Source organism: Oncorhynchus mykiss, chromosome 1 (genome assembly GCF_013265735.2).
Source record: "Oncorhynchus mykiss isolate Arlee chromosome 1, USDA_OmykA_1.1, whole genome shotgun sequence".
Lineage (NCBI taxonomy): Eukaryota > Metazoa > Chordata > Actinopteri > Salmoniformes > Salmonidae > Oncorhynchus > Oncorhynchus mykiss.
The window spans coordinates 73,732,978-73,759,132 of NC_048565.1; the positions used below are offsets into that span (position 1 = coordinate 73,732,978).

The 26,155-nt window shown below is 41.8% G+C and overlaps 1 protein-coding gene across 2 annotated transcripts in view; it reads left to right on the forward strand.

Moving 5' to 3' along the window:
• LOC110529112 (SH3 and PX domain-containing protein 2A) overlaps nt 1-26,155 on the forward strand; it is a 95,335-nt gene that overhangs the window by 17,757 nt on the left and 51,423 nt on the right. For both annotated transcript variants that reach the window (XM_021611240.2, XM_021611249.2), the window contains exon 6: nt 11,971-12,002. In XM_021611240.2, the coding sequence (XP_021466915.1) occupies nt 11,971-12,002 (32 nt within the window). The remainder of the gene's footprint in view (nt 1-11,970; nt 12,003-26,155) is intronic.

Below are 26,155 nucleotides of genomic sequence, written 5' to 3' on the forward strand. Positions count from 1 at the left end.
CCGGCATTGCAATCAGCTGTTAAGGGAATTCTTCCTTTGAAATCAATTAAAGCTGCTATACTGCTCGTTTGTTGAAGTCATGTGTCCAATGGCAGCGTCCATGCTCAAGAATTGCTGAGGTTCAGTTCTCGATGGCTGACACATGCGTTAATCTTTGTGAATGGAAATAATGAGAATTTATTTTAGATTTTGGTTGGTTTCTGTGTAGCAGGTAGAATGTCACGTTGACGGCAAAAGGAAGACAACGTGTGTAGTTTAGCAGAAGTGTTAGCGTTATGGGATGTTAATTGCTTAATTAACTCAGGAACCACAACTGTGTGGAAGCACCTGCTTTCAATATACTTTACTCAAGAAGTTCCATTATTTTGGCAGTTACCTGTATATTGGCTTCATGAGCGGACAATAAATAGATTCAGACTTAGTCCCGCTTCTTTTGGTCTGACCTGACAGTCCTTGGTTTGCTCTCTGTCAATAGTCAGACCATGGGACTCATTGTCAAATTGTGTATTGTATGAAGGTAAGTATGAAGGAAACAACCTGATGTGACTTGTTGCCTGACAAGTAGTTTGTTTGTTGAAGTCATGTGTGCTCATTTCTCAGACGGAAAGCATCTTGACAGTTACAATTGCCTTCCCTCCACTGCCCTCTATTTTCTCAGGAACCTCATTCCACCACTCAAGCAGTATACAGAAACCAGAAATACAATACCTTTACTATCACAAGAGGGAGCCACCGATATGTTTCTGAACAAGGGTTTTACGGTAACAAAATAGATTGAATTATGCATAGAGTTTTCATCTCAAAAGATAAGATGATAGATATTGTACTGAAACAAACTATTTTGGACAAATGTAGGCCAAAAAGCAAATATGCTGGCTTCTGATTAGCCAACAAACTAATCTAACCATCGTGCTATTTACCTTCACTGACATGGATCCAGGAGCTCCATTGTCTAGGGGCTTTTACTAAATTGGAAACTAGGTTGTCATTGACTCTGTACCTCGGGACAGGATGGAGAACGGAGTACAGTGTGTGTGTGTGTGTGTGTGTTTGTGAGAGAGAGAGAGCACATAAGGTTCAGTAGATTTAATCAGAAGAAGTGCTTTTGCATGTCAGTTGCATGCATATCCCGCACAAGCACACACACACATGAACCAGAAACACAACCTACCCCTTGGAGATGCTGTATAAACAACAACAACATAAAACCCGTGTCATGTTATTAAATCACCACGAGATATATCATTAGTAGTTGACATAGGGTCAAAACAGCATTCTCTATATCTGACCTGATTCCCACTGCTATCCAAGGATGATCACCCAATGGATGTATCCATGCGCTTGTCATCTCCCTCCTCCCACAAGTGCACACACTGCATGATTCTGTGGGCAGGTCAACTCTTGATTAGGCCTGTAATGACTTCCTGTTCAATGTCTTTTGACCACGGACCAGGGGTAACGCATGCAGGGGACAGACTAAGGTTACGGACAGCAGTATTTGTTTAGTGTATACCTCGAGCAGACTCTGTCTCTTGGATGAAACCCAACTGGTTAAAAACTGTGTGCAAAAGCCTAATATTTCACATTCCATGTCTAATAGGCCCACCTACAAAGACTGAGCTGCAGTTGCACACAAACAGCTGGTTATTCTCAACTCTGGCTCAGGATGGGCCCTCGCGGATTCAGATGCAATGGTATATTCAAAACTCCCCCACCCATGCAGTGAATGTTTCTGTGTGTGAGGGTGTGTATTAGGGAGAGAGTGTGTGTGAGAGTGATTGTTTTGTTCTTGTATATGTATGTACTGTACAGTGTCTTCGGAAAGTATTCAGACCCCTTGACTTTTTCCACATTTTGTTAGTCAACAGCCTTATTCTAAAATGGATTTAAAAAATAAAAAGACCCTCAGCAATCGGCACACACTACCCCAAACTGTCAAAGCAAAAGCAGGTTTTTAGAAATTTTTGCAAATGTATTAAAAATGTAAAACAGATACCATATTTAGGTATTCAGACCATTTGCTATGAGACTTGAAATTGAGCTCAGGTGCATCCTGTTTCCATTGATCATCCTTGAGATGTTTCTACAACTTGATTGGAGTCCATCAGTGGTAAATTAATTTAATTTGACATGATTTGGAAAGGCACACACTTGTCTATATAAGGTCCCACAGTTGATAGTGCATGTCAGAGCAAAAACCAAGCCATGAGGCCGAAGAAAGTTTCCGTAGAGCTCAGAGACAGGATTATGTCGAGGCACAGATCTGGGGAAGATTACCAGAAAAGGTCTGCAGCATTGAACGTCTCAAATAACACAGTGACTCCATAATTCTTAAATGGAATATGTTTGGAACCACCAAGACTCTTCCTAGAGTTGGCCGCCCGGCCAAACTGAGCAATAGGGGGAGCAGGGCCTTGGTCAGGGAGGTGACCAAGAACCCGATGGTCACTCTGACAGAGCTACAGAGTTCCTCTGTGGCGATGGGAGAACCTTCCAGAAAGACAACCATCTCTGCAACACTCCACCAATCAGGCCTTTATAGTAGAGTGGCCAGACGGAAGCCACTCCTCAGTAAAAGGCACATGAACGCCCACTTGGAGTTTGCCAAAGGACATCTAAAGACTCTCAGACCATGAGAAACAAGATTCTCCTGTCTGATGAAACCAATGAACTCTTTGGCCTGAATGCCAAGTGTCACATCTGGAAGAAACCTAGCACCATCCCTATGTTGAAGCATTGTGGCGGCAGCATCATGCTGTGGGGATGTTTTTTAGCTGCAGGGACTGGGAGACTAGTCAGGATCGAGGCAAAGATGAACAGAGCAAAGTACAGAGAGAGATCCTTGATGAAAACCTGCTCCAGAGCGCTCAAGACTTCAGACTGGGGGCAAAGGTTCACCTTCCAATAGGACAATGACCCTAAGCACACAGCCAAGACAATGCAGGATATATTTCAGGACAAGTCTCTAAATGTCCTTGAGTGGCCCATTCAGAGCCTGGACTTGAACCTGATCAAACATCTCTGGAGAGACCTGAAAATAGCTGTGCAGCAACGCTCCCCATCCAATCTGACCTTCTCCTCTTGAGAGGAGAAGAATGGGAGAAACTCCCAAAATACAAGTGTGCGAAGCGTGTAGCATCATACTCAAGAAGACTCAAGGCTGCAATCGCTGCCAAAGGTGCTTCAACAAAGTACTGAGTAAAAGATCTGAATACTTATGTAAATATCATATTTCTGGTTTTTATTTGTAATAAATCAACAAACATTTCTAAAAACCTGTTTTTGCTTTGTCATTATGGGGTATTGTATGTAGATTGATGAGGGGAAAAAAACGATTGAACACATTTTTTGAATAAGGCTGTAACGTAACAAAATGTGGAAAAAGTGAAGGGATCTGAATACTTTCCGAATGCACTGCATTTGTGTGAATATGCATGTGTGTGTGTGTGTGTGAAGACAGACACTTTCCAGTCAGCAAAAGGTTAACATCAAAGCAGAAAGCAATAACACACCATCTTAAACATTTTAATAGTGTTTGGACGTATTTTCTCCCCTTACCATCCCCACATCTATTAGATTTTACTATTGGTAGCAGTGGGTTGAGCCAGAGTGCATATGCATTCTTCTCCTGGGAAGTGTATTATTCCATCTCTGAGGTACTAGTCACTTGCTAGCCTGGCTGATCCAGCCCCCCCCCCCCCCCCACTCTAGCCCTTAACGCTCCCCAGCCCCTCTACCCCACCCAGTCCTCCATGGTAATGCGTTTCATATGCCACTACGGCCCAGGACCATAAATAGCTAGATCCAGAGGCCAGAGGTCCAACCGTCCAATATAACAGCTCTATTCTCCTGACTGGCCCTCAGCAAAGAATTGGCTGAAGTGGTGTAATGATTATTGGTGTGTATGTTAAGGGATAGGGTTTGTGTTTAAGGTAGGTGTAAAACTGGACCCGATGGTTGCTTACTATAACCTTAACTACATCAACTACCTCAACTTACAAATGATGAATAACCTATTAATGAGATACTAATAAGCACTTGCCTAGTTCCATATACAGTCAGTACATGTTTTCATGTTCACAAGTCAGGATAAACTTTAGTAAAGTGTTCCCAAAAACTATTGTTCATTTTTGATACAGTTCAAGTCTTAGTATGTTGGCTAGGAATCAAAAGGAGCAGGATATAAGGTTATGTGTCTAGTGTCTAGTTTGAGAAACCAACGCCTCAAGTCCTCAACTAGAAGGCCACCATCCCGTAGTCGCCACTTCACTGTTGACGTTGAGATTGATGTTTTGCGGGTAATATTTAATGAAGCTGCCAGTTGAGGACTTGTGAGGTGTCTGTTTCTCAAACTAGACACTCTAATGTACTTGTCCTCTTGCTCAGTTGTGCACCGGGGCCTCCCACTCCTCTTTCTATTCTGGTTAGAGACAGTTTGCACTTTTCTGTGAAGGGAGTAGTACACAGCGTTGTACGAGATCTTCCGTTTCTTGGTAATTTCTCACATGGAATAGCATTCATTTCTCAGAACAAGAATAGAGTTTCAGAAGAAAGTTATTTGCTTCTGGCCATTTTGAGTCTGTATTCGAACCCACAAATGCTGATGCTCCAGTTTCTTGACTAGTCTAAAGAAGGCCAGTTTTATTGCTTCTTTAATAAGTACAACAGTTTTCAGCTGTACTAACATAATTGCAAAAGGGTTTTCTAATGATCAATTAGCCTTTTAAAATGATAAACATGTATTAGCTGACACAACGTGCCATTGGAACACATGAGTGATGGTTTCTGATAATGGGCCTCTGTACGCTTATGTAGATATTCCATAAAAAAATCTGACGTTTCCAGCTCCAATAGTCATTTACAACATTAACACGGTCAACACTGTATTTCTGATCAATGTAATGTTATTTTAATGGACAAAAAAAATGTGCTTTTCTCTCATAAACTAGGACAATTCTCAGTGACCCCCAAACATTTGAATGGCAGTGTACGTATGCTAGATCCATGTAATAGTTAAATGGAAGTGTCTGTTAATCTGATTACCTTGTTATTTCAAAATGAGGTAAGATTTAATGAGTCTGTTTTTCATGAAGTGAAAAATTAACTATTTACATGTCTCTTGAGGCACCAAGAGGACTCTGCCTAGTTGAGTTTGTTTCAGAAAATTATTCTGAATATTTAGAGGTACTGTTCTTAAAATGTTCCATTGGCTGAAGGAATAGGGACGTTTGTTGGAGTTTGTTGTGATAGCGCTATTAAATTGTTCCAGTTCAGTTTTATTTCTAGGTTTAATATATTAAGTACAGTTCAGGCAACAAGTAACGGTCGTAATACTGTATTTCATTAAGCGGGTTTGATGTCGCTTCACTGATATTTTGTCATATAGATCCATTTATCATAGTTAAAATGGCCACTACTATGACTTTAAGAATCAGCTGGGCATATCACACTACCCAAAGGCCTATCATGTCACAATGGCAACTCTTGACAGCTTAAGAAAGACCTCATTGAGTTCAAACAAAGAATAGGCTCTGTGTTCTGACAATGCTTGTCGAGTCAATGACTATTTTAACATTCATAGTGGATACCGTGGTACAGTATTTTACTTTAGGTAATAACATGTCAGGATTGGATACTTTTATAAAGGGTTATAATTTCTACATTCACCAAAACAGTTTATTAACTTCAGCAGCTGATCATAACCTACATTTTCTTGAGGTTGATAAACACAACTTATGGAATTGTTTGACCAAATTGTACATTGTTGTAGTCCTGCTGCTGGCCTCACTAAACAGCTGTCTGTGTTTGCATTCACATTGACCTTCAGTCTTTCAACACACACTGTTCAGTCTGAGGTTAACCTAATGAAAACCTGCAAACTGCCATTTCCAAACTGCAGTACGCATGCACACACATGCACAACATACACACACACACACACATGCTCCACCAATAAACAGATGCAAATCAACAATCACTCACTCACTCTGTCACTCTCTCTCACTTTCACATACTGTACACACAGCAATCTCTCCCTCTGTCTCTCCCTTGTTCTCCCTCTCAATTTCAATTTAAGGACTTTATTGGCATGGGAAACATATGTTAACATTGCCAAAGCAAGTGAAGTAGATAATAAGCAAAACTGAAATAAACAATAACAATTAACATTAAACATTACACTCACAAAAGTTCCAAAAGAATAAAGACATTTCAACTGTCATTATGTGCAAATAGTTAAAATACAAAAGGGAAAATAAATAAGCATAGATGGGTTGTATTTACAATGGTGTTTGTTCTTCACTGGTTGCCCTTTTCTTGTGGCAACAGGCCACAAATCTTGCTGCTGTGATAGCACACAGTGGTTTTTCACCCAGTAGATATGTGAGTTTATCTACATTTGATTTGTTTTTTGAATTCTTTGTGGATCTGTGTAATCTGAGGGAAATATGTGTCTCTATGGTCATACATTTGGCAGGAGATTAGGAAGTGCAGCTCAGTCTCCACCTCTTTTTGTGGGCAGTGTGCACATAGCCTGTCTTCTCTTGAGAGCCAGGTCTGCCTACGGCAGCCTTTCGCAATAGCAAGGCTATGCTCACTGAGTCTGTACATAGTCAAAGCTTTCCTTAAGTTTGAGTCAGTCACAGTGGTCAGGTATTCTGCCTCTGTGTACTCTCTGTTTAGGGCCAAATAGCATTCTAGTTTGCTCAGTTTTTTTGATAATTCTTTCCAATGTGTCAAGTAATTATACCACAGGCTTTTTTGGGTTGGAGGGTTTGTATTTTGTCCTGTAGTTCATTCAATGTAATTGGAGAATCCAGTGGGTTCTGGTAGTCTTTAAAAGTTGATTCTAAGATTTGTATTTGATCATGTATCGGTTTCTGTTGTTTGTTCTTTGTTATAGGGCCAAAAAAGATTGGAGAAGAGATTTACCTATACATCTTCATTTTAGATAGATAGATAGATAGATAGATAGATAGATAGATAGATAGATAGATAACTCTTCAAATCAAATGTATTTATATAGCCCTTCGTACATCAGCTGATATCTCAAAGTGCTGTACAGAAACCCAGCCTAAAACCCCAAACAGCAAACAATGCAGGTGTAGAAGCACGGTGGCTAGGAAAAACTCCCTAGAAAGTCAAAAACCTAGGAAGAAACCTAGAGAGGAACCAGGCTGTGGGGTGGCCAGTCCTCTTCTGGCTGTGCCGGGTGGAGATTATAACAGAACATGGCCAAGATTTTCAAGTGTTCATAAATGACCAGCATGGTCAAATAATAGGTCTGGGACAGGTAGTACGTCCGGTGAACAGGTGGACTGGGGACAGCAAGGAGTCATCATGCCAGGTAGTCCTGAGGCATGGTCCTAGGGCTCAGGTTCTCCAAGAAAGAGAGGGAGAGAGAATTAGAGAGAGCATACTTAAATTCACACAGGACACCGGATAAGACAGGAGAAGTACACCAGATAAAACAAACTGACCCTATCCCCCCGACACATAAACTACTGCAGCATAAATACTGGAGGCTGAGACAGGAGGGGTCAGGAGACACTGTGGCCCCATCCGATGATACCCCCGGACAGGGCCAAACAGGAAGGATATAACCCCACCCACTTTGCCAAAGCACAGCCCCCACACCACTAGAGGGATATCTTCAACCACCAACTTACCATCCTGAGACAAGGCCGAGTATAGCCCACAAAGATCTCCGCCACGGCACAACCCAAGGGGGGGCGCCAACCCAGACAGGAAGATCACATCAGTGACTCAACCCACTCAAGTGACGCACCCCTCCTAGGGATGGCATGAAAGAGCACCAGTAAGCCAGTGACTCAGCCCCTGTAATAGGGTTAGAGGCAGAGAATCCCAGTGGAAAGAGGGGAACCGGCCAGGCCAGGCCTTCCCCATTCCTCCTTCTCCCAAATCCGTTCAGCTGATGTTCTGAAAGAGCTGCAAAATCTGGACCCCTACAAATCAGCCGGGCTAGACAATCTGGACCCTTTCTTTCTAAAATTATCTGCCGAAATTGTTGCCACCCCTATTACTAGCCTGTTCAACCTCTCTTTCGTGTCGTCTGAGATTCCCAAACATTGGAAAGCAGCTGCGGTCATCCCCCTCTTCAAAGGGGGGGACACTCTTGACCTAAACTGCTACAGACCTATATCTATCCTACCATGCCTTTCTAAGGTCTTCGAAAGCCAAGTCAACAAACAGATTACCGACCATTTCGAATCTCACCATACCTTCTCTGCTATGCAATCTGGTTACAGAGCTGGTCATGGGTGCACCTCAGCCACGCTCAAGGTCCTAAACGATATCTTAACCGCCATCGATAAGAAACATTACGGTGCAGCCGTATTCATTGATCTGGCCAAGGCTTTCGACTCTGTCAATCACCACATCCTCATCGGCAGACTCAACAGCCTTGGTTTCTCAAATGATTGCCTTGCCTGGTTCACCAACTACTTCTCTGATAGAGTTCAGTGTGTCAAATAGGATAGTGCTGTCCGGACCTCTGGCAGTCTCTATGGGGGTGTCACAGGGTTCAATTCTTGGACCGACCTTCTTCTCTGTATACATCAATGGGGTCGCTCTTGCTGCTGGTGAGTCTCTGATCCACCTCTACGCAGATGATACCATTCTGTATACTTCTGGCCCTTCTTTGGACACTGTGTTAACAACCCTCCAGGCAAGCTTCAATGCCATACAACTCTCCTTCCGTGGCCTCCAATTGCTCTTAAATACAAGTAAAACTAAATGCATGTTCTTCAACCGATCGCTACCTGCACCTGCCCGCCTGTCCAACATCACTACTCTGGACGGCTCTGACTTAGAATACGTGGACAACTACAAATACTTAGGTGTCTGGTTAGACTGTAAACTCTCCTTCCAGACCCATGTCAAACATCTCCAATCCAAAGTTAAATCTAGAATTGGCTTCCTATTTCGCAACAAAGCATCCTTCACTCATGCTGCCAAACATACCCTTGTAAAACTGACCATCCTACCAATCCTCGACTTTGGCGATGTCATTTACAAAATAGCCTCCAATACCCTACTCAACAAATTGGATGCAGTCTATCACAGTGCAATCCGTTTTGTCACCAAAGCCCCATATACTACCCACCATTGCGACCTGTACGCTCTCGTTGGCTGGCCCTCGCTTCATACTCGTCGCCAAACCCACTGGCTCCATGTCATCTACAAGACCCTGCTAGGTAAAGTCCCCCCTTATCTCAGCTCGCTGGTCACCATAGCATCTCCCACCTGTAGCACACGCTCCAGCAGGTATATCTCTCTAGTCACCCCCAAAACCAATTATTTCTCTCCTTCCAGTTCTCTGCTGCCAATGACTGGAACGAACTACAAAAATCTCTGAAACTGGAAACACTTATCTCCCTCACTAGCTTTAAGCACCAATTGTCAGAGCAGCTCACAGATTACTGCACATGTACATAGCCCACCTATAATTTAGCCCAAACAACTACCTCTTTCCCTACTGTATTTAATTTATTTTGATCCGTTGCACCCCATAATTTTTATTTCTACTTTGCACATTCTTCCACTGCAAATCTACCATTCCAGTGTTTTACTTGCTATATTGTATTTACTTTGCCACCATGCATCTTGTGACCGTAGCGTACGTGTAGGTATGTACGGCAGGACCAAATCAGAGAGATGGGTAGGAGCAAGCCCATGTAATGCTTTGTAGGTTAGCAGTAAAACCTTGAAATCAGCCCTTGCCTTGACAGGAAGCCAGTGTCGGGAGGCTAGCACTGGAGTAATATGATCACATTTTTGGGTTCTAGTCAGGATTCTAGCAGCTAACTGAAGTATATTTAGTGCTTTATCCAGTTAGCCGGAAAGTAGAGCATTGCAGTAGTCTAACCTAGAAGTAACAAAAGCATGGATTACATTTTCTGCATCATTTTTGGATAGAAACTTCTCATTTTTGCAACGTTACGCAGATGGAAAAAAGCTGTCCTTGAAACAGTCTTGATATGTTCGTCAAAAGAGAGATCAGGGTCCAGAGTAACGCCGAGGTCCTTCACAGTTTTATTTGAGACGACTGTACAACCATTAAGATTAATTGTCAGATTCAAAAGAAGATCTCTTTTGTTTCTTGGAACCTAGAACAAGCATCTCTGTTTTGTCGTGTTGTTGTTCCAATTTTCCCAGAAGTGGTTGGTCTATGATTCTTCAATTACATTGAGCTGATTTCTGACGTGTTGTTCCTTCTTTTTCTGTAGTTTATTCCTGTATTGTTTTAGTGATTCACCATAGTGAAGGTGTAGGCTCAGGTTTTCTGGGTCTCTAACAGGCTGACTACACCACTCACGTCAAGTGCGCGAGCGTTGCAAAATAAATGTAGAAATCTATGTTATTCAATTATTGCACCCCACACTGCTCACGCGCGTCAAGGAGCATCTGCGTTGCCAAGGGCTAAAATAGAAGTCAGTTCTATTTTTGACGCAGATTGCGCTGCAAGTCCTGCCTCTCCCATCTCCTCATTTGTTTAACAAACCATTAAATGATAAATAATTTTGTCATTGTTCAAATTTTTATCAAATCAAATGTTTTTTTGTCACATCGGCCCAATACAGGTGTTAACATTTACAGTGAAATGCTTACTTACAAGCCCTTAACACTTATTTTTCTTAACTGCATTGTTGGTTAAGTAAAAAAAATAGATAAGTAAAAAATAAAAATGACAAATAATAGCTGTTTTCAGCTACAATAGTCATTTACAATATTAACAATGTCTACACTGTATTTCTGATCAAGTTTATGTTATTTTAATGGACAAAAAAATTATGCTTTTCTTTCAAAAACAAGGACATTTCCCAATGACCCTAAACTTTTGAAAGGTAGTATACATGTAGGTAGAGTTAAAGTGAGTATGCATAGATAATAAACAGAGAGTAGCAGAAGCGTAAAAAGGGGGGGATCAATGCAAATGTTCTGTGTAGCCATTGAATTTGCTGTTCAGGAATCATGGCCCTAGACTTGGCGCTCTTGTACCGCTTGCCTTGCGGTAGCATCGAGAGCATTCTATGACTAGGGTGGCTGACAATTTGTCTTTGACAATTTTTAGGGCCTTCCCTTAAAATTGTTTGTTAATTTTCTAAGGTTTTCTGTTTGAAATGTTTAGATTTGATAGGGAAGCTGAAAGGTCAAATGTAATGTTTTAGGTTTTCTTCTGCCAAGTTTACACCTTCACTGTTACAGTGGAACGTTTTGTCCAGGAAGTTGTCTAAAAGGGATAGAATTTGTTGTTGCTTGATTGTTTTTTGGTAGGTTTTCACACTACTTTCCTTCCATCTATAGCATTTCTTAATATTTTTTAGTTCCTTTGGCTTTGATGCCTCATGATTGAGTAATGCTCTGTTCAAGTATACTGTGATTTTGCTGTGATCTGATAGGGGTGTCAGTGGGCTGACTGTGAACACTCTGAGAGACTCTGGGTTGAGGTCAGTGATAAAGTAGTCTACAGTACTACTGCCAAGAGATGAGCTATAGGTGTACCTACCATAGGAGTCCTCTCGAAGCCTACCATTGACTATCTACATACCCAGTGTGTAACAGAGCTGCAGGAGTTGTGACCTGTTTTTGTTGGTTATGTCGTAGTTGTGCCAAGAGGGGCATATGGGGGAGGGAATGCTGTCACCACCAGGTAGGTGTTTGTCCCCCTGTCTGCTGAGGGTGTCAGGTTCTTGTCCAGTTCTGGCATTTAGGTTGCCACAGACTAGTCTCTCTCTCTCCTTCTTTCTCCCTCTCTGTCCCTCCCTCTCCCTCAATCTTTCTCCCTCTCTCTGACATGCTCCATGTGGGGTGCCTGTCTGTGTGTGTGCATTCTTAATGAGGGTTTGGCTGGTAGTGTACAGAGTCCTCTGTAGGACAGCATGCTCCTGCTCTGGCCTGGCTCCCTGTCACAACACTGACCATGACTCTCTGGTGTTGTTTTTTTTGCAGGGACTATGGGGGATCCACCAAACGCAAGTCAGGTAAGACAAGTCACCCAATTTCTCTCTATATTGATCAGCACTCACATAGAAGTGCATCTACTCTGCTCCGGTCAGTTACATTGCATGGAGTCCTGTGTGTAATTTGTGTTTTCAGTGGAAGTGCGTTCTTTTTTGATTTAAGTTATTACAGTAGTGTATGACTTTGGTTGGTTATCCAGTTACCTGGAACAGGTCATGTAGCCTATGAGATGATTTTTCTAAGTCCATTTTTGACATTTGTCTGGTGTGTGTGTGTGTATCTCTGTTGGTGTTTGTGTGTGTAGGCATACATGTCTTTGTACCAAACAGGCATACAGTAACAAAACATTTATTGGGAGTCCATATCCTTTCCAGCAAAGATTGAATAGACCGTTGAAGAAAGCTCTATAACGTCACAAGTGTATACTAAGACCAACTCGGCTCACGATAACATATCAAGTCTCTGCTTAATGCACACAGCCAAATCCAACACAGCTTATTGTGATGAAAGGGTTAAGCAAACAGCGTTGGGTGGGAAGGAGCACCTGTTTGTACAGCTATGCTGTGCCTGGGTTGGGTGCTGACTGTTGGGACGGTGAGTGGGCTCAGTGCATGGGCATATGGCCTTGGGTGGGTTTATACGTAGGATTCAGAAGGGCTGGGGGCGCAGCTGTGCATCTGCAGTATGACCGTGTGTGTGCGTACTTGAGTCACCAGCATTCTACACTCCAGGTGATGTTACCAGGTGATAGTTCTGAGCAATTAACCCAAATTTCGGTTATTTTTTGTTTTATAAACAATTTACTGGAGTCCGTTCAATTATTTTAAATCCATTTAGTTTTTCTTTCTTCTGTGTGCTCGATACGCAGTTTCTCTAGAGATCACTCGGATCAAGCCTGAACTGTGCAATGTAGTAGGGAGTTGTAGTTTCTAACAGGCCAATCATTATTCTACATAGTTTTGCTTAGAGAACGTGGTAATTAACTGCAATGACCATAATCCATTGCGCACCCACCTACTTGTCCGGTCTGTGTGGAGCAGACACAGAGACTGAGAGAAGAGAAAACGCATGATCTAGAGGAATAGAAAGCAGTTGCCTGGCAAGGTATCTCTACCTGAAAGTGGTCACCAACCGGTCAATCGCGATCGACTAGTCGATCTCCAAGGCATTCATAGTCGATCACCAAACATTTCTGTAAAAAACAACAACGGTAAAGCCTTGCGTTTCTTCGTTCAGTGCTGTTGGCGGTAGGCACACTTGATTCTGCAGCCTTAATGCTGGGAAGGCTAAGTGTTCCCTTTTTTAAAACATTTAATGTGTCTGATGGTAGAACTCTGCATACCCGGCAGGCCCAGAGAGCAAATCAGGTGCACCTATAGGCCTACCCCTGGTCAATCAGATAGCGCAGATCACAGTGTCTGCAGTTTCCTCGAGACATAAAAAATGTAGGCTGTATGATTTCAAAACTTTTAAAACCATGACTATAGAGAGACTCAATGAATACAGCAAGCAGCTGCTGTTTTTACAAGTAAGTTCATGTTTAAGTTGTTAATCAGCACTGTCAACACTTTGTTCAACACTTTTATAAGCCATAAAATGCACGTTCTCCCTACGTCCACTCGCGCAACAACAAGCACTAAAGCTACAGTGAATGAGTATAGCAGTGTCATGCACCAATTCAGAGAAAGTGAAATATTCCTTGATATTAGAAAAGACACAAGCCGCTGATAATAATAACGCAAACTTATCGAAGCAGCAGAGGGAGCACCCCGCTATCCACATCGACAGGACAGTAGTGGAGAGGGTAGTAAGTTTTAAGTTCCTCGGCGTACACATCACGGACAAACTGAATTGGTCCACCCACACAGACAGCGTTGTGAAGAAGGCGCAGTAGCTGAAGAAATTCGGCTTGTCACCAAAAGCACTCACAAACTTCTACAGATGCACAATCGAGGGCATCCTGTCGGGCTGTATCACCGCCTGGTACGGCAACTGCTCCGACCACAACCGTAAGGCTCTCCAGAGGGTAGTGAGGTCTGCACAATGCATCACCGGGGGCAAACTACCTGCCCTCCAGGACACCTACATCACCCGATGTCACAGGAAGGCCATAAAGATTATCAAGGACAATACCACCCGAGCCACTGCCTGTTCACCCCGCTATCATCCAGAAGGCGAGGTCAGTACAGGTGCATCAAAGCAGGGACCGAGAGACTGAAAAACAGCTTCTATCTCAAGGCCATCAGACTGTTAAACAGCCACCACTAACATTGAGTGGCTGGTGCCAACATACTGACTCAACTCCAGCTCACTTCAATAATGGAAATTGATGGAAATTGATGGAAAAAATGTATCACTAGCCACTTTAAACAATGCCACTTAATATAATGTTTACATTCCCTACATTACTCATCTCATATGTATATACTGTACTCTATATCATCTACCGAATCTTGCCATCTTTATGTAATACATGTATCACTAGCCACTTTAAACTATGCCACTTTTATGTTTACATACCTTACATCACTCATCTCATATGTATATATTGTACTCGATACCATCTACTGCATCTTGCCTATGCCATTCTGAACCATCACTCATTCATATATCTTTATGTACATATTCTTTATCCCTTTACACTTGTGTGTGTATAAGGTAGTAGTTGTGGAATTGTTAGGTTAGATTACTCGTTGGTTATTACTGCATTGTCGGAACTAGAAGCACAAGCATTTTGCTACACTCGCATTAACATCTGCTAACCATGTGTATGTGACAAATAACATTTTATTTTATTTGCTATACTCATTCATTGCAGCTGCAGTGCTGGTTGTAGTGTGAGTGGAAGTAGGGAGAACGCACATTTTATGGCTTATAAACTCAGCAAAAAAAGAAACATCCTCTCAATGTCAACTGCGTTTATTTTCAGCAAACTTAACATGTGTAAATATTTGAATGAACATAACAAGATTCAACAACTGAGACATAAACTGAACAAGTTCCACAGACATGTGTCTAACAGAAATGGAATAATGTGTCCCTTAACAAAGGGGGGGTCAAAATCACAGTCAGTACCTGGTGTGGCCACCAGCTGCATTAAGTACGGCAGTGCATCTCCTCCTCATGGACTGCACCAGATTTGCCCGTTCTTGCTATCAGATGTTACCCCACTCTTCCACCAAGGCACCTGCAAGTTCCCAGACATTTCTGTGGGGAATGGCCCTAGCCCTCACCCTCCGATCCAACAGGTCCCAGACGTGTTCAATGGGATTGAGATCCGGGCTCTTCGCTGGCCATGGCAGAACAGAGACATTCCTGTCTTGCAGGAAATCACGCACAGCACGAGCAGTATGGCTGGTGGCATTGTCATGCTGGAGGGTCATGTCAGGATGAGCCTGCAGGAAGGGTACCCCCTGAGGGAGGAGGATGTTTTCCCTGTAACACACATCGTTGAGATTGCCTGCAATGACAACAAGATCAGTCCGATGGTGCTGTGACACACTGCCCCAGACCATGACGGACTCTCCACCTCACTAGATTCCGCTCCAGAGTACAGGCCTCGGTGTAACGCGTATTCCTTCAACGATAAACGCGAATCCGACCATCACCCCTGGTGAGACACAACCACGACTTGTCAGTGAAGAGCACTTTTTGCCAGTCCTGTCTGGTCCAGCGACGGTGGGTTTGTTCCCATAGGCGACGTTGTTGACGGTGATGTCTGGTGAGGACCTGCCTTACAACAAGCCTACAAGCCCTCAGTCCAGCTTCTCTCAGCCTATTGCGGACATTCTGAGCACTGATGGAGGGATTGTGCATTCCTGGTGTAACTCGGGCAGTTGTTGATGTCATCCTGTACCTGTCCCGCAGGTGTGATGTTCGGATGTACCAATCCTGTGCAGGTGTTGTTACACGTGGTCTGCCACTGCGAGGACAATCAGCTATCCGTCCTGTCTCTCTGTAGCGCTGTCTTAGGCGTCTCACAGTACGGACATTGCAATTTATTGCCCTGGCCACATCTGCAGTCCTCATGCCTCCTTGCAGCATGCCTAAGGCACATTCACGCAGATGAGCAGGGACCCTGGGCATCTTTCTTTTGGTGTTTTTCAGAGTTAGTAAAAAGGCTTCTTTAGTGTCCTAAGTTTTCATAACTGTGACCTTAATTGCCTACCATCTTTAAGCTTTTAGTGTCTTAAAGACCGTTCCACAGGTGCATGTATATTAATTGTTTATGGTTCATTGAACAAGCATGGGAAACGGTGTTTAAACCCTTTACAATGAAGATCTGTGAAGTTGGATTTTTCAGCTGTTCTAACATAGTTTCTAATGATCAATTAATCTTTTAAAATTATAAACTTGGATTAGCTAACACAGTGTGCCATTGGAACACAGGAGTGATGGTTGCTGATATTGGGCCCTTATACGCCTATGCAGATATTCCATTACAAATCAGCCGTTTCCAGCTACAATAGTCATTTACAACATTAACAATGTCTACACTGTATTTCTGATCAATTTGATGTTTTTTTAATGGACATAAAATTAGCTTTTCTTTCAATGACAAGGACATTTCTAAGTGACCCCAAACTTTTGAACGGTAGTGTATGTACTAGGCGGTGTCAGAGGAAGGCCCAAAAAATTGTCAAAGACTCCTGTTACCCAAGTCATAGACTCTTCTCTCTGCTACCTCACACAAGCGGTACCAGAGCGCCAAGTCTAGGACCAAAAGGCTCCTTAAAAGCTTCTACCTCCAAGCCATTTAACTACTGAGCAACTAAACAAATTAAGTGGTCCTCTTTTTGTTTTTACATTGCTGCTACTCGCTGTTTATTATCTATGCACTCACTTTACAAATGACCTTGATTAACCTGTACCCCCGCACATTGACTCGGTATTGGTACCCCCTGTATATTGCCTCGTTATTGTTATGTCACTTTCTTGTGTTACCTTGTGATTGATTTGCATTTTTAAAACTCTTTTTTTTTAACTGCATTTCTTGAACTGCATTGTTGGTTAGGGGCTTGTAAGTAAGCATTTCATCCTAAGGTCTTTGATTTGACCACTGATCTAAGTGATTGCTATTCAGCAGTCTTAAAAGTATGCCTTATTTACTTTGAAGAATTACTAAAATAGTAATTTTGTCAGATTGCCTAGGCAGGAGATCTAAAGAGATGAGATGATGACTTGGAATAAAAAAAATGTCATATAATAAACAAATGTAAGATACACAACATCTGAAATATTTTATGAAAGTAAAGTAATGAAAATAATGGATGGTAAATAAGTGATAAGCAGTAGTGTGTAGTCATTACCATCATGGAATTTGTATTAATTGTTTTATTTTCTGTTACAGCATTCAACTCACAATGTCTTTAAAAATTATCAAAACCTGGGGGAATAAAAATGTGGTAACCAAATCCGAACCAACCTCAAGAAGCACAAATTGCTCACTACTACCAGGTGAAAAAAATAGAAGATTCAACAATTCATGAAGTTGCCATAAATTTGACTATAATTATTTGAATAGTACATTATACCTGAAGCCTTCAAAATCAACTCTGGACCTCCAAGCCATTTCCACTGCATTTTTTTGTTTCCCTCTGATCAGGGACTGATTTAGACCTGGTACACCAGGTGTGTGTAATTAATTATCAGGTAGAACAGAAAACCAGCATTCTCCAGAGTTGAATACCCTTGACCTACGGTATTATGCATTAAATAGTACAGCTGAATTACACATTCCTGGCAACCTAATGAAGTTGCCACCAAATGAAATGAGACTCCAACCTCATTTTATTCTACACTCTATGGTATTGTGCCTTTACGTAACAGTGAATTCCATTGACATAAGGAAATGGAAAGCTAGATTTTTTCAGGCGTGTGTCTCTGTCGTAGCCTACGTTCAGACTGTGCAAGATATTGCATTTCTTCCAGGAATCGGAGGCTGGAATAATAGCTTATCCACAGTTGTAAAAGTTGCTCTTCCGATACATTTTGAATAGTTACAGTAGACAAACAATGATTCATTAATGAAATGGTCCTATTTTATTGTCTCTTGTAATAGTAAACATAATTTTCCATCTTTTAAATTAAGACGGAAAGCCTTGGAGGAATCTCTCAAGATGCTGATATTTTGCCGCACGACTCTAGTCTAATCAAGGCTTCTATAGCTTAGCCTTACTGGACATCTCGTTTTTAAATCTTCCTCCGGCACACCAAGAAACAGAGTTAACTGCACTGAGATATTGGTATTACTTTATTAAACCAGAACAGCAAAGAGACTGTGCAAGTCTGTGGTGAATTTTTGCTGTAGCTGCAGCTTAAGGTCCCCATAATTACATGTTGTTGGTCTCTCCTAAGAGTTTAGAGTTAGGGTTAACAGGAAAATGTGCCCTAACAGGAAAATGTTGCCCCAGGCCACAAAACTGCTGGTGGTTACTGCATGGTTTAGCCAGACTGGTTCCCACTGTTTACCTGGCATGGACATTCTGCAGAAATCACAGGCTATCTGAACAGCTCTGTCTTATACTCTGACGTAGACAATCAGTCATTCATAGCATCGTCATGATGACTGCCCCATTCTCTCGCTCTCTCTCTGTGTGGTTTGTCATTCCCTCATACACTCGCCAGCTATCTTGAATTTCTTCAATGTTTATTCAGTGTTCAAAAGTTTCAAGTTCCGTTATTTATTATGGACTGGTGAAATTGCCCATAGGTGAACCGCTGGGTCCCTGATTAGGAGCAAAAAAGGATTTACTCCATAGATTATGACATTAAGATAAAGAAAAGATGTCCCTGAAAACCACTATTGAGTTACGAATAAATGATTTGCTCCTTCATGTGGTTTCGGTAAGGTTTTGGCCTGTATCTCAGTAATTATTCTCCAACTGTGTCCTCCCTTACAATCAAATCAAGGGCCCTATGGGGTTCTCAGTTGGATGATTTCCACTCCCTGTTGAGTCCACTTCATTCTGTAGATCTGTTGCTCTCTATGGGTCAAAACAGGACATACAGTACCTTACTAGTTCTCCAGGTATATATATCTTAGCACTGTTTACAGTACGTCTCTTTCTGTCTATTGTTCTCTTCACTTGTTCTCTTCACTAACTTCACAGACAGCATACAGTACAGCCTGGGTGGCTGCCTAAGCATGTGTGGTTTGGTCAACTCCTCATGGGCACAGCACAACTAGACTTGAGACAAGCACATAGAGTAGTGCTATTGATAGACAATATGAGGTTACTCATGAAGTAAGACCTGAATGTTTTCGCTAAATCTGCTGTGTCTCCAAGGAAAATGGTTTGGAAGTTAACACACTGTTAATACACTGTTAACACACTGTTTGGAAACTGTTTTGAAGTAACTATGACAGAGAACAGTTCAGGCTGAAACCCTATTTACTAAAAGAAAACTTAACTTAAACTTGTACAACTGAGCACAAGTGAATAAAATGAGCTGTTTGTCTGAGCAGCTTTACTGTGTTAGGATAACAGGACTGAGTAGAACGAGTAGGAGAGGGGGAGCGTGAGAGAGAATGAGAGCGAGAATGAGAGTTTGGGAGGGAGAGAGTGTAAGAGCGCTTGGGGGCTCTGCATGTGAGGAGAGTAGGTTTACGTGGCAAGTGTTACGCACGGACCGGGGGTGTGTGCGCAGCCATGCTGGCTTTATCTGAGCTGGGGGGCTCAGGGGCATATAGGGAGTGGAATTGTATGTGACGGGTGGTAGGGTGGGGTGGGAGGAGTATCAGGGGGAGTATCGGGGTGTGTGTGTGAAAGGTCAAGGGGCGCACGGGTAAGAGGCCAGCTAGCCGTGTGTGTGTGTGTGCGCGTGTGTGTATGTGTGTACGAAGGTGTGTGTGTGTGAAGGGGAACTGACAAAGAGTTCCTGCACAAGGCTAAAATCTCTATGACGAATGTGTGCTTCTCTACCACATAAACAACTGTGGGCTGTTTCAGCAATCACACTCCCCTTACTTGATAAGCCATTGCATACTGAGCTTTTTGACTCATGCTGCCTCCCAGACACAGGACTTTTATTGTACATGCTGCAAGTCCAATACCATCTGAAAGATTGAATTAACTGAATCTCACTCGAGTGAAACTACCATTTTTAAAATGACATTTTTGCGGGTTAGACAATGCGAGGCAAACATTTGCACCATTCTTATGTTTTTCTATAAAGATACTGTATGGATATTTGGCTGAACTAACTCTAAAATACACACAGCAGTAGCAGAACTGCATTATAAACAGGCAAGTCTCTTAAACCACAAAGTCTGTGTGTGCACTGAAAGTTTGTGACTTTTTGCCGAAGTAGCTAACACCATCATGAGTTCTAGAGCCAAGCCAGTGACCATTGTCACCTCTGCCTCAACAAGGAACCAACCCCTCCTAAGCCTGTAGGCAGCTAGCTGGAGCACTTGTGAAAAGCAATCGAGTCTTCATCTCATAATACCCAGTGTGTGCCAGAAAATACATGTTAGGAAACCAACAGACACAAAATAAGACAAAGGGGCTGCCTGATGATTTTCAATGCTAAACAGCTGTTGAGTGTCAATATGTGGCAAGAACACATGACACTCCAGTTGTCTGATGAATCAATAACAATCAATAAAGACTTTATAACGTAGATGCAATCTGCAAATTGTATATTGAGACGTTTATGTTGGAGTCAATAGATTGTTTGCCAATGCTGCTTTGAGATCCTTTGAATGTTTGAGTTTTGTGTTTCTCAACTCGTGCTGTGGTACAAGAACATTCATAACTGTTCTATAACACCTCAAATTAATGTCACTTTATTGAAGGTTTCTGTGCACACTCTATAAGGGCATTTGACATGGTTATGATGCCCATCATTCCATTTAATGTAATAATGTGACACAGATGTTGGTAAATTACATAACACCCTGTTTATATCATCTGGTATGTATAGATTGCTAAATAGCATGTAATAACATATGACATTAGTTGTCATTCAGGCTCTGTTATAGCAGCTGTTATTAACAGTTGACATTAAAGCATATGTCAACAGGATCAACAGTCATCTATAACACCCGTTATAACTAGTTTTATAACATCTTATGCCATTACTCATAACAATATAAAACTCCTTATGTCACTTTATGACTAATGTTATGTGTTATAGCTGTTATAAGGGCTTTATGAATGCATACATAAGGACACCTACAATCGTGTTACTACATAGGTTTATGTCCTTATACAATGTCTGATTTTGAATATGAGCTGCTCAATATGGTTAGAACCCCATGTGCAGTTTATTTCCCTTTATGCAGGGTTTTATTTATTTGTTGTCTGACGGTACACATTCCACATCCTTTTTAGAGATAGTTTTAACAAAGTGACTCAGTGAAAGCATCTGTAAACTGCATTGAACAACCGCTCAGTATCCCCTTCTTATCCACCCACACAACTGCAGCTGGCGGTCCAAAGACCAGATTGAGATCTACTCCATCTCTCTGCTAAATCAGCTTCAGTGAAATCAAAAGGTCCTCATCATGCCAGTGTCACACCAGCCCCCCCTCTAACCAGACCCAGAGTAAGATCAGGAACCCCGACAACAAAGGAGGATAAATCCTCTGACCCAAACCAACAGCCTTCCCAATTCCCAACCTCCCCTGTTTCCTCCCCAAGATGCATTCTTGCAACGCTCCCAACTTTCGTCCTGTTTTGGACAGGACCAATAATGGGATTGGGAAGGAGGGAGAGCAGGGCTGGGAGCAGGAAGTGCAAGTATAAATCTGAGTGAGGTGAGATGTAAACAGAGAGTGTCTAACAGGGCTATTTCAAAAGTCTGGTGTCAAATATAAAATTTGAAGGGTTATAGATACAGTGCATTGCGAAAGTATGGTACTTTGGTACCTTTTGCCACATTTCAGGCTTCAAACATAAAGATATAGATATACAAACAAAGATATAAAACTGTATTTTTTTGTGAAGAATCAACAACAAGTGGGACACAATCATGAAGTGGAACGACATTTATTGGATATTTCAAACTTTTTTAACAAATCAAAAACTAAAAAATTGGGCGTGCAAAATTATTCAGCCCCTTTACTTTCAGTGCAGCAAACTCTCTCCAGAAGTTCAGTGAGGATCTCTGAATGATCCAATGTTGACCTAAATGACTAATGATGATAAATACAATCCACCTGTGTGTAATCAAGTCTCCGTATAAATCCACCTGCACTGTGATAGTCTCAGAGATCCGTTAAAAGCGCAGAGAGCATAATGAAGAACAAGGAACACACCAGGCAGGTCCGAGATACTGTTGTGAAGAAGTTTAAAGCCGGATTTGGATACAAAAAGATTTCCCAAGCTTTAAACATCCCAAGGAGCACTGTGCAAGCGATAATATTGAAATGGAAGGAGTATCAGACCACTGCAAATCTACCAAGACCTGGCCGTCCCTCTACACTTTCAGCTCATACAAGGAGAAGACTGATTAGAGATGCCGCCAAGAGGCCCATGATCACTCTGGATGAACTGCAGAGATCTACAGCTGAGGTGGGAGACTCTGTCCATAGGACAACAATCAGTCGTATATTGCACAAATCTGGCCTTCATGGAAGAGTGGCAAGAAGAAAGCCATTTCTTAAAGATATCCATAAAAAGTGTAGTTTAAAGTTTGCCACAAGCCACCTGGGAGACACACCAAACATGTGGAAGAAGGTGCTCTGGTCAGATGAAACCAAAATTGAACTTTTTGGCAACAATGCAAAACGTTATGTTTGACGTAAAAGCAACACAGCTCATCACCCTGAACACACCATCCCCACTGTCAAACATGGTGGTGGCAGCATCATGGTTTGGGCCTGCTTTTCTTCAGCAGGGACAGGGAAGATGGTTAAAATTGATGGGAAGATGAATGGAGCCAAATACAGGACCATTCTGGAAGTAAACCTGATGTAGTCTGCAAAAGACCTGAGACTGGGACGGAGATTTGTCTTCCAACAAGACAATGATCCAAAACATAAAGCAAAATCTACAATGGAATGGTTCAAAAATAAACATATCCAAGTGTTAGAATGGCCAAGTCAAAGTCCAGACCTGAATCCAATCGAGAATCTGTGGAAAGAACTGAAAACTGCTGTTCACAAATGCTCTCCATCCAACCTCACTGAGCTCGAGCTGTTTTGCAAGGAGGAATGGGAAAATTTCAGTCTCTCGATGTGCAAAACTGATAGAGACATACCCCAAGCGACTTACAGCTGTAATCGCAGCAAAAGGTGGCGCTACAAAGTATTAACTTAAGGGGGCTGAATAATTTTGCACGCCCAATTTTTCAGTGTTTGATTTGTTAAAAAAGTTTGAAATATCCTATAAATGTCGTTCCACTTCATGATTGTGTCCTACTTGTTGTTGATTCTTCACAAAAAAATACAGTTTTATATCTTTTATGTTTGAAGCCTGAAATGTGGCAAAAGGTCGCAAAGTTCAAAGGGGCCGAATACTTTCACAATGCACTGTATGTGCTGTGTATATGGGGCGATGCCCGCAGGCATCCTAGGAGGCAGGCAGGCACACACGCACGTAAACACAGTAGTCTAGACACTAAAGTTGTTGATATTCTGAGATTCCAGGAAGGGTGGGGGAACTGATATCAATCATATGTGCTAAAAGCAGGATTTCTCTCCTAACAGGCTCAGTTTGTTAACACTATTGTGGCCACTACTTGAAGCACACTAACCCATCCTCCTCCAATCGATCAAATTGATTTAATCTACTGCATCTAATTTAATGCCCTCAGATGATGGAGTTGGAATACATAACTACTGTAAATCACATGTGCTTACTAAAGCTACAGAGTTTGGAGACAGAGTAGAAGGAAGTATTATGGTATGAAGCATATTTCACCCAACATACAATTTCATATTAATCTACATTTCTCTTTGTGGAATGTTACACAGGTTAGAGTTAAAAAATAATTTCATTGGTATCCAGATGAAGACCTTATTTTAGCTCTACCCTACAACGTCTTAGGCTTTCCCTCCTAATATTTCTCACCTTAGTGACCCTTGTTCTAGCCTGTTCTTCCTGCTGATGCAAAACATTTCATTTCCTGAAAGGGGCTGAAATATTAGATTTTGTTTTTGGGACCTACTGAGTGTGTTGACACAGTCTTTACTCATTCGCATAGCGCACACCCTCCCTGCCCAACAAGAGAAGCAGCACGTTTCAAAAACATCACTTCACGTCGTTTTGCGTCGATTCCTGTTTTATCAGATCACACCCTGTTGAGTTTTTTAAATATCTATTTTTATTTTTAATTAATTTGTTAGGCCCGAGGGGGTGTAGTATATGGCTAACATACCACAGCTAAGGGCTGTTCTTAAGCACGACACAATGCGGAGTGCCTGCATACAGCCCTTAGCCGTGGTATATTGACCATATATCACCAACCCCATAAGTGCCTTATTGCTATTATAGACTGTTTACCAATGTAATTACAGCAGTAAAAATAACTTTTGTCATACCCGTGGCACACGGTCTGAAATACAACGGCTGTCAGCCAATCAGCATTCAGGGCTCGAACCACCCAGTTTATATATAGATATACACTTTTAGTCGGAAGTTTACATACACTTAGGTTGGAGTCATTAAAATTTGTTTTTTTTCAACCACTCCACAAATTTCTTGTTAAGAAACTAGTTTTGGCAAGTCGGTTAGGACATCTACTTTGTGCATGACACAAGTCATTTTTCCAACAATTGTTGTACAGACAGATTATTTCACTTATAATTCACTGTATCACAATTCCAGTTGTTCAGAAGTTTATATACACTAAGTTTACTGTGCCTTTAAACAGCTTGTGGAATTCCAGAAAAAGATGTCATGGCTTTAGAAGCTTCTGATAGGCTAATTGACATGATTTGAGTCAATTGGAGATGTACCTTTGGGATGTATTTCAAGGCGACATCATGGGAACATCAAAAGAAATCAGCAAAGACCTCAGAAAAAAATGTAGACCTCCACAAGTCTGCTTCATCCTTGGGAGCAATTTCCAAATGCCTGAAGGTACCACGTTCATCTGTACAAAAAATAGTACGCAAGTATAAACATCATAGGACCACGCAGCCGTCATACCGCTCAGGAAGGAAACACGTTCTGTCTCCTAGAGATTAACGTACTTTGGTGTGAAATGTGCAAATCAATCCCAGAACAATAGCAAAGGAAGAAGATGCAGGAGGAAACAGGTAGAAAAGTATTTTATATTTAGAGTAAAACGAGTCCTATATCGACATAACCTGAAAGGCCGCTCAGCGAGGAAGAAGCCACTGCTCCAAAACCACAAATCAAAAACCACAAAAAAACCACAAAACAAAAACCACAAAAAGCCAGACTACGGTTTGCAACTGCAAATGGGGTCAAAGATCGTACTTTTTGGAAAAATGTCTGTTTGGTCATAATGACCATTGTTACGTTTGGAGGAAAAAGGGGGAGGCTTGCAAGCTGAAGAACACCATCCCATCCGTGAAGCACGGGGGTGGCCACATCATGTTGTGAGGGTGCTTTGCTGCAGGAGGGACTAGTGCACTTCAAAAAATAGATGGTATCATGAGGTAGGAAAATTATGTGGATATATTTAAGCAACATCTCAAGACATCAGTTAAAGCTTGGTCGCAAATGGTTCTTCCAAATGGACAATGACCCGAAGCAGACTTCCAAGGTTGTGGCAAAATGGCTTAAGGACAACAAAGTCAAAGTATTGGAGTGGCCATGACAAAGCCCTGACCTCAGTCCTAAAGAGAAATTGTGGGCAGAACTGAAAAAGCATGTGCGAGCAAGGAGGCCTACAAACCTCACTCAGTTACACCAGCTCTGTCAGGAGGAATGGGCCAAATTCACCCAATTTGTTGTGGGAAGCTTGTGGAAGCCTACATATTTGACCCAAGTTAAACTATTTAAAGGCAATGCTACCATATACTAATTGAGTGTATGTAAACTTCTGACCCACTGGGAATGTGATGAAAGAAATAAAAGCTGAAATAAATCATTCTCTCAACTATTATTCTGACATTTCACATTCTTAAAATAAAGTGGTGATCTTAACTGACTAAGACGGAGAATTTTACTAGGATTAAATGTCAAGAATTGTGAAAAACTGAGTTTAGATGTAGTTGGCTAAGGTGTATGTAAACTTCCGACTTCAACTGTAT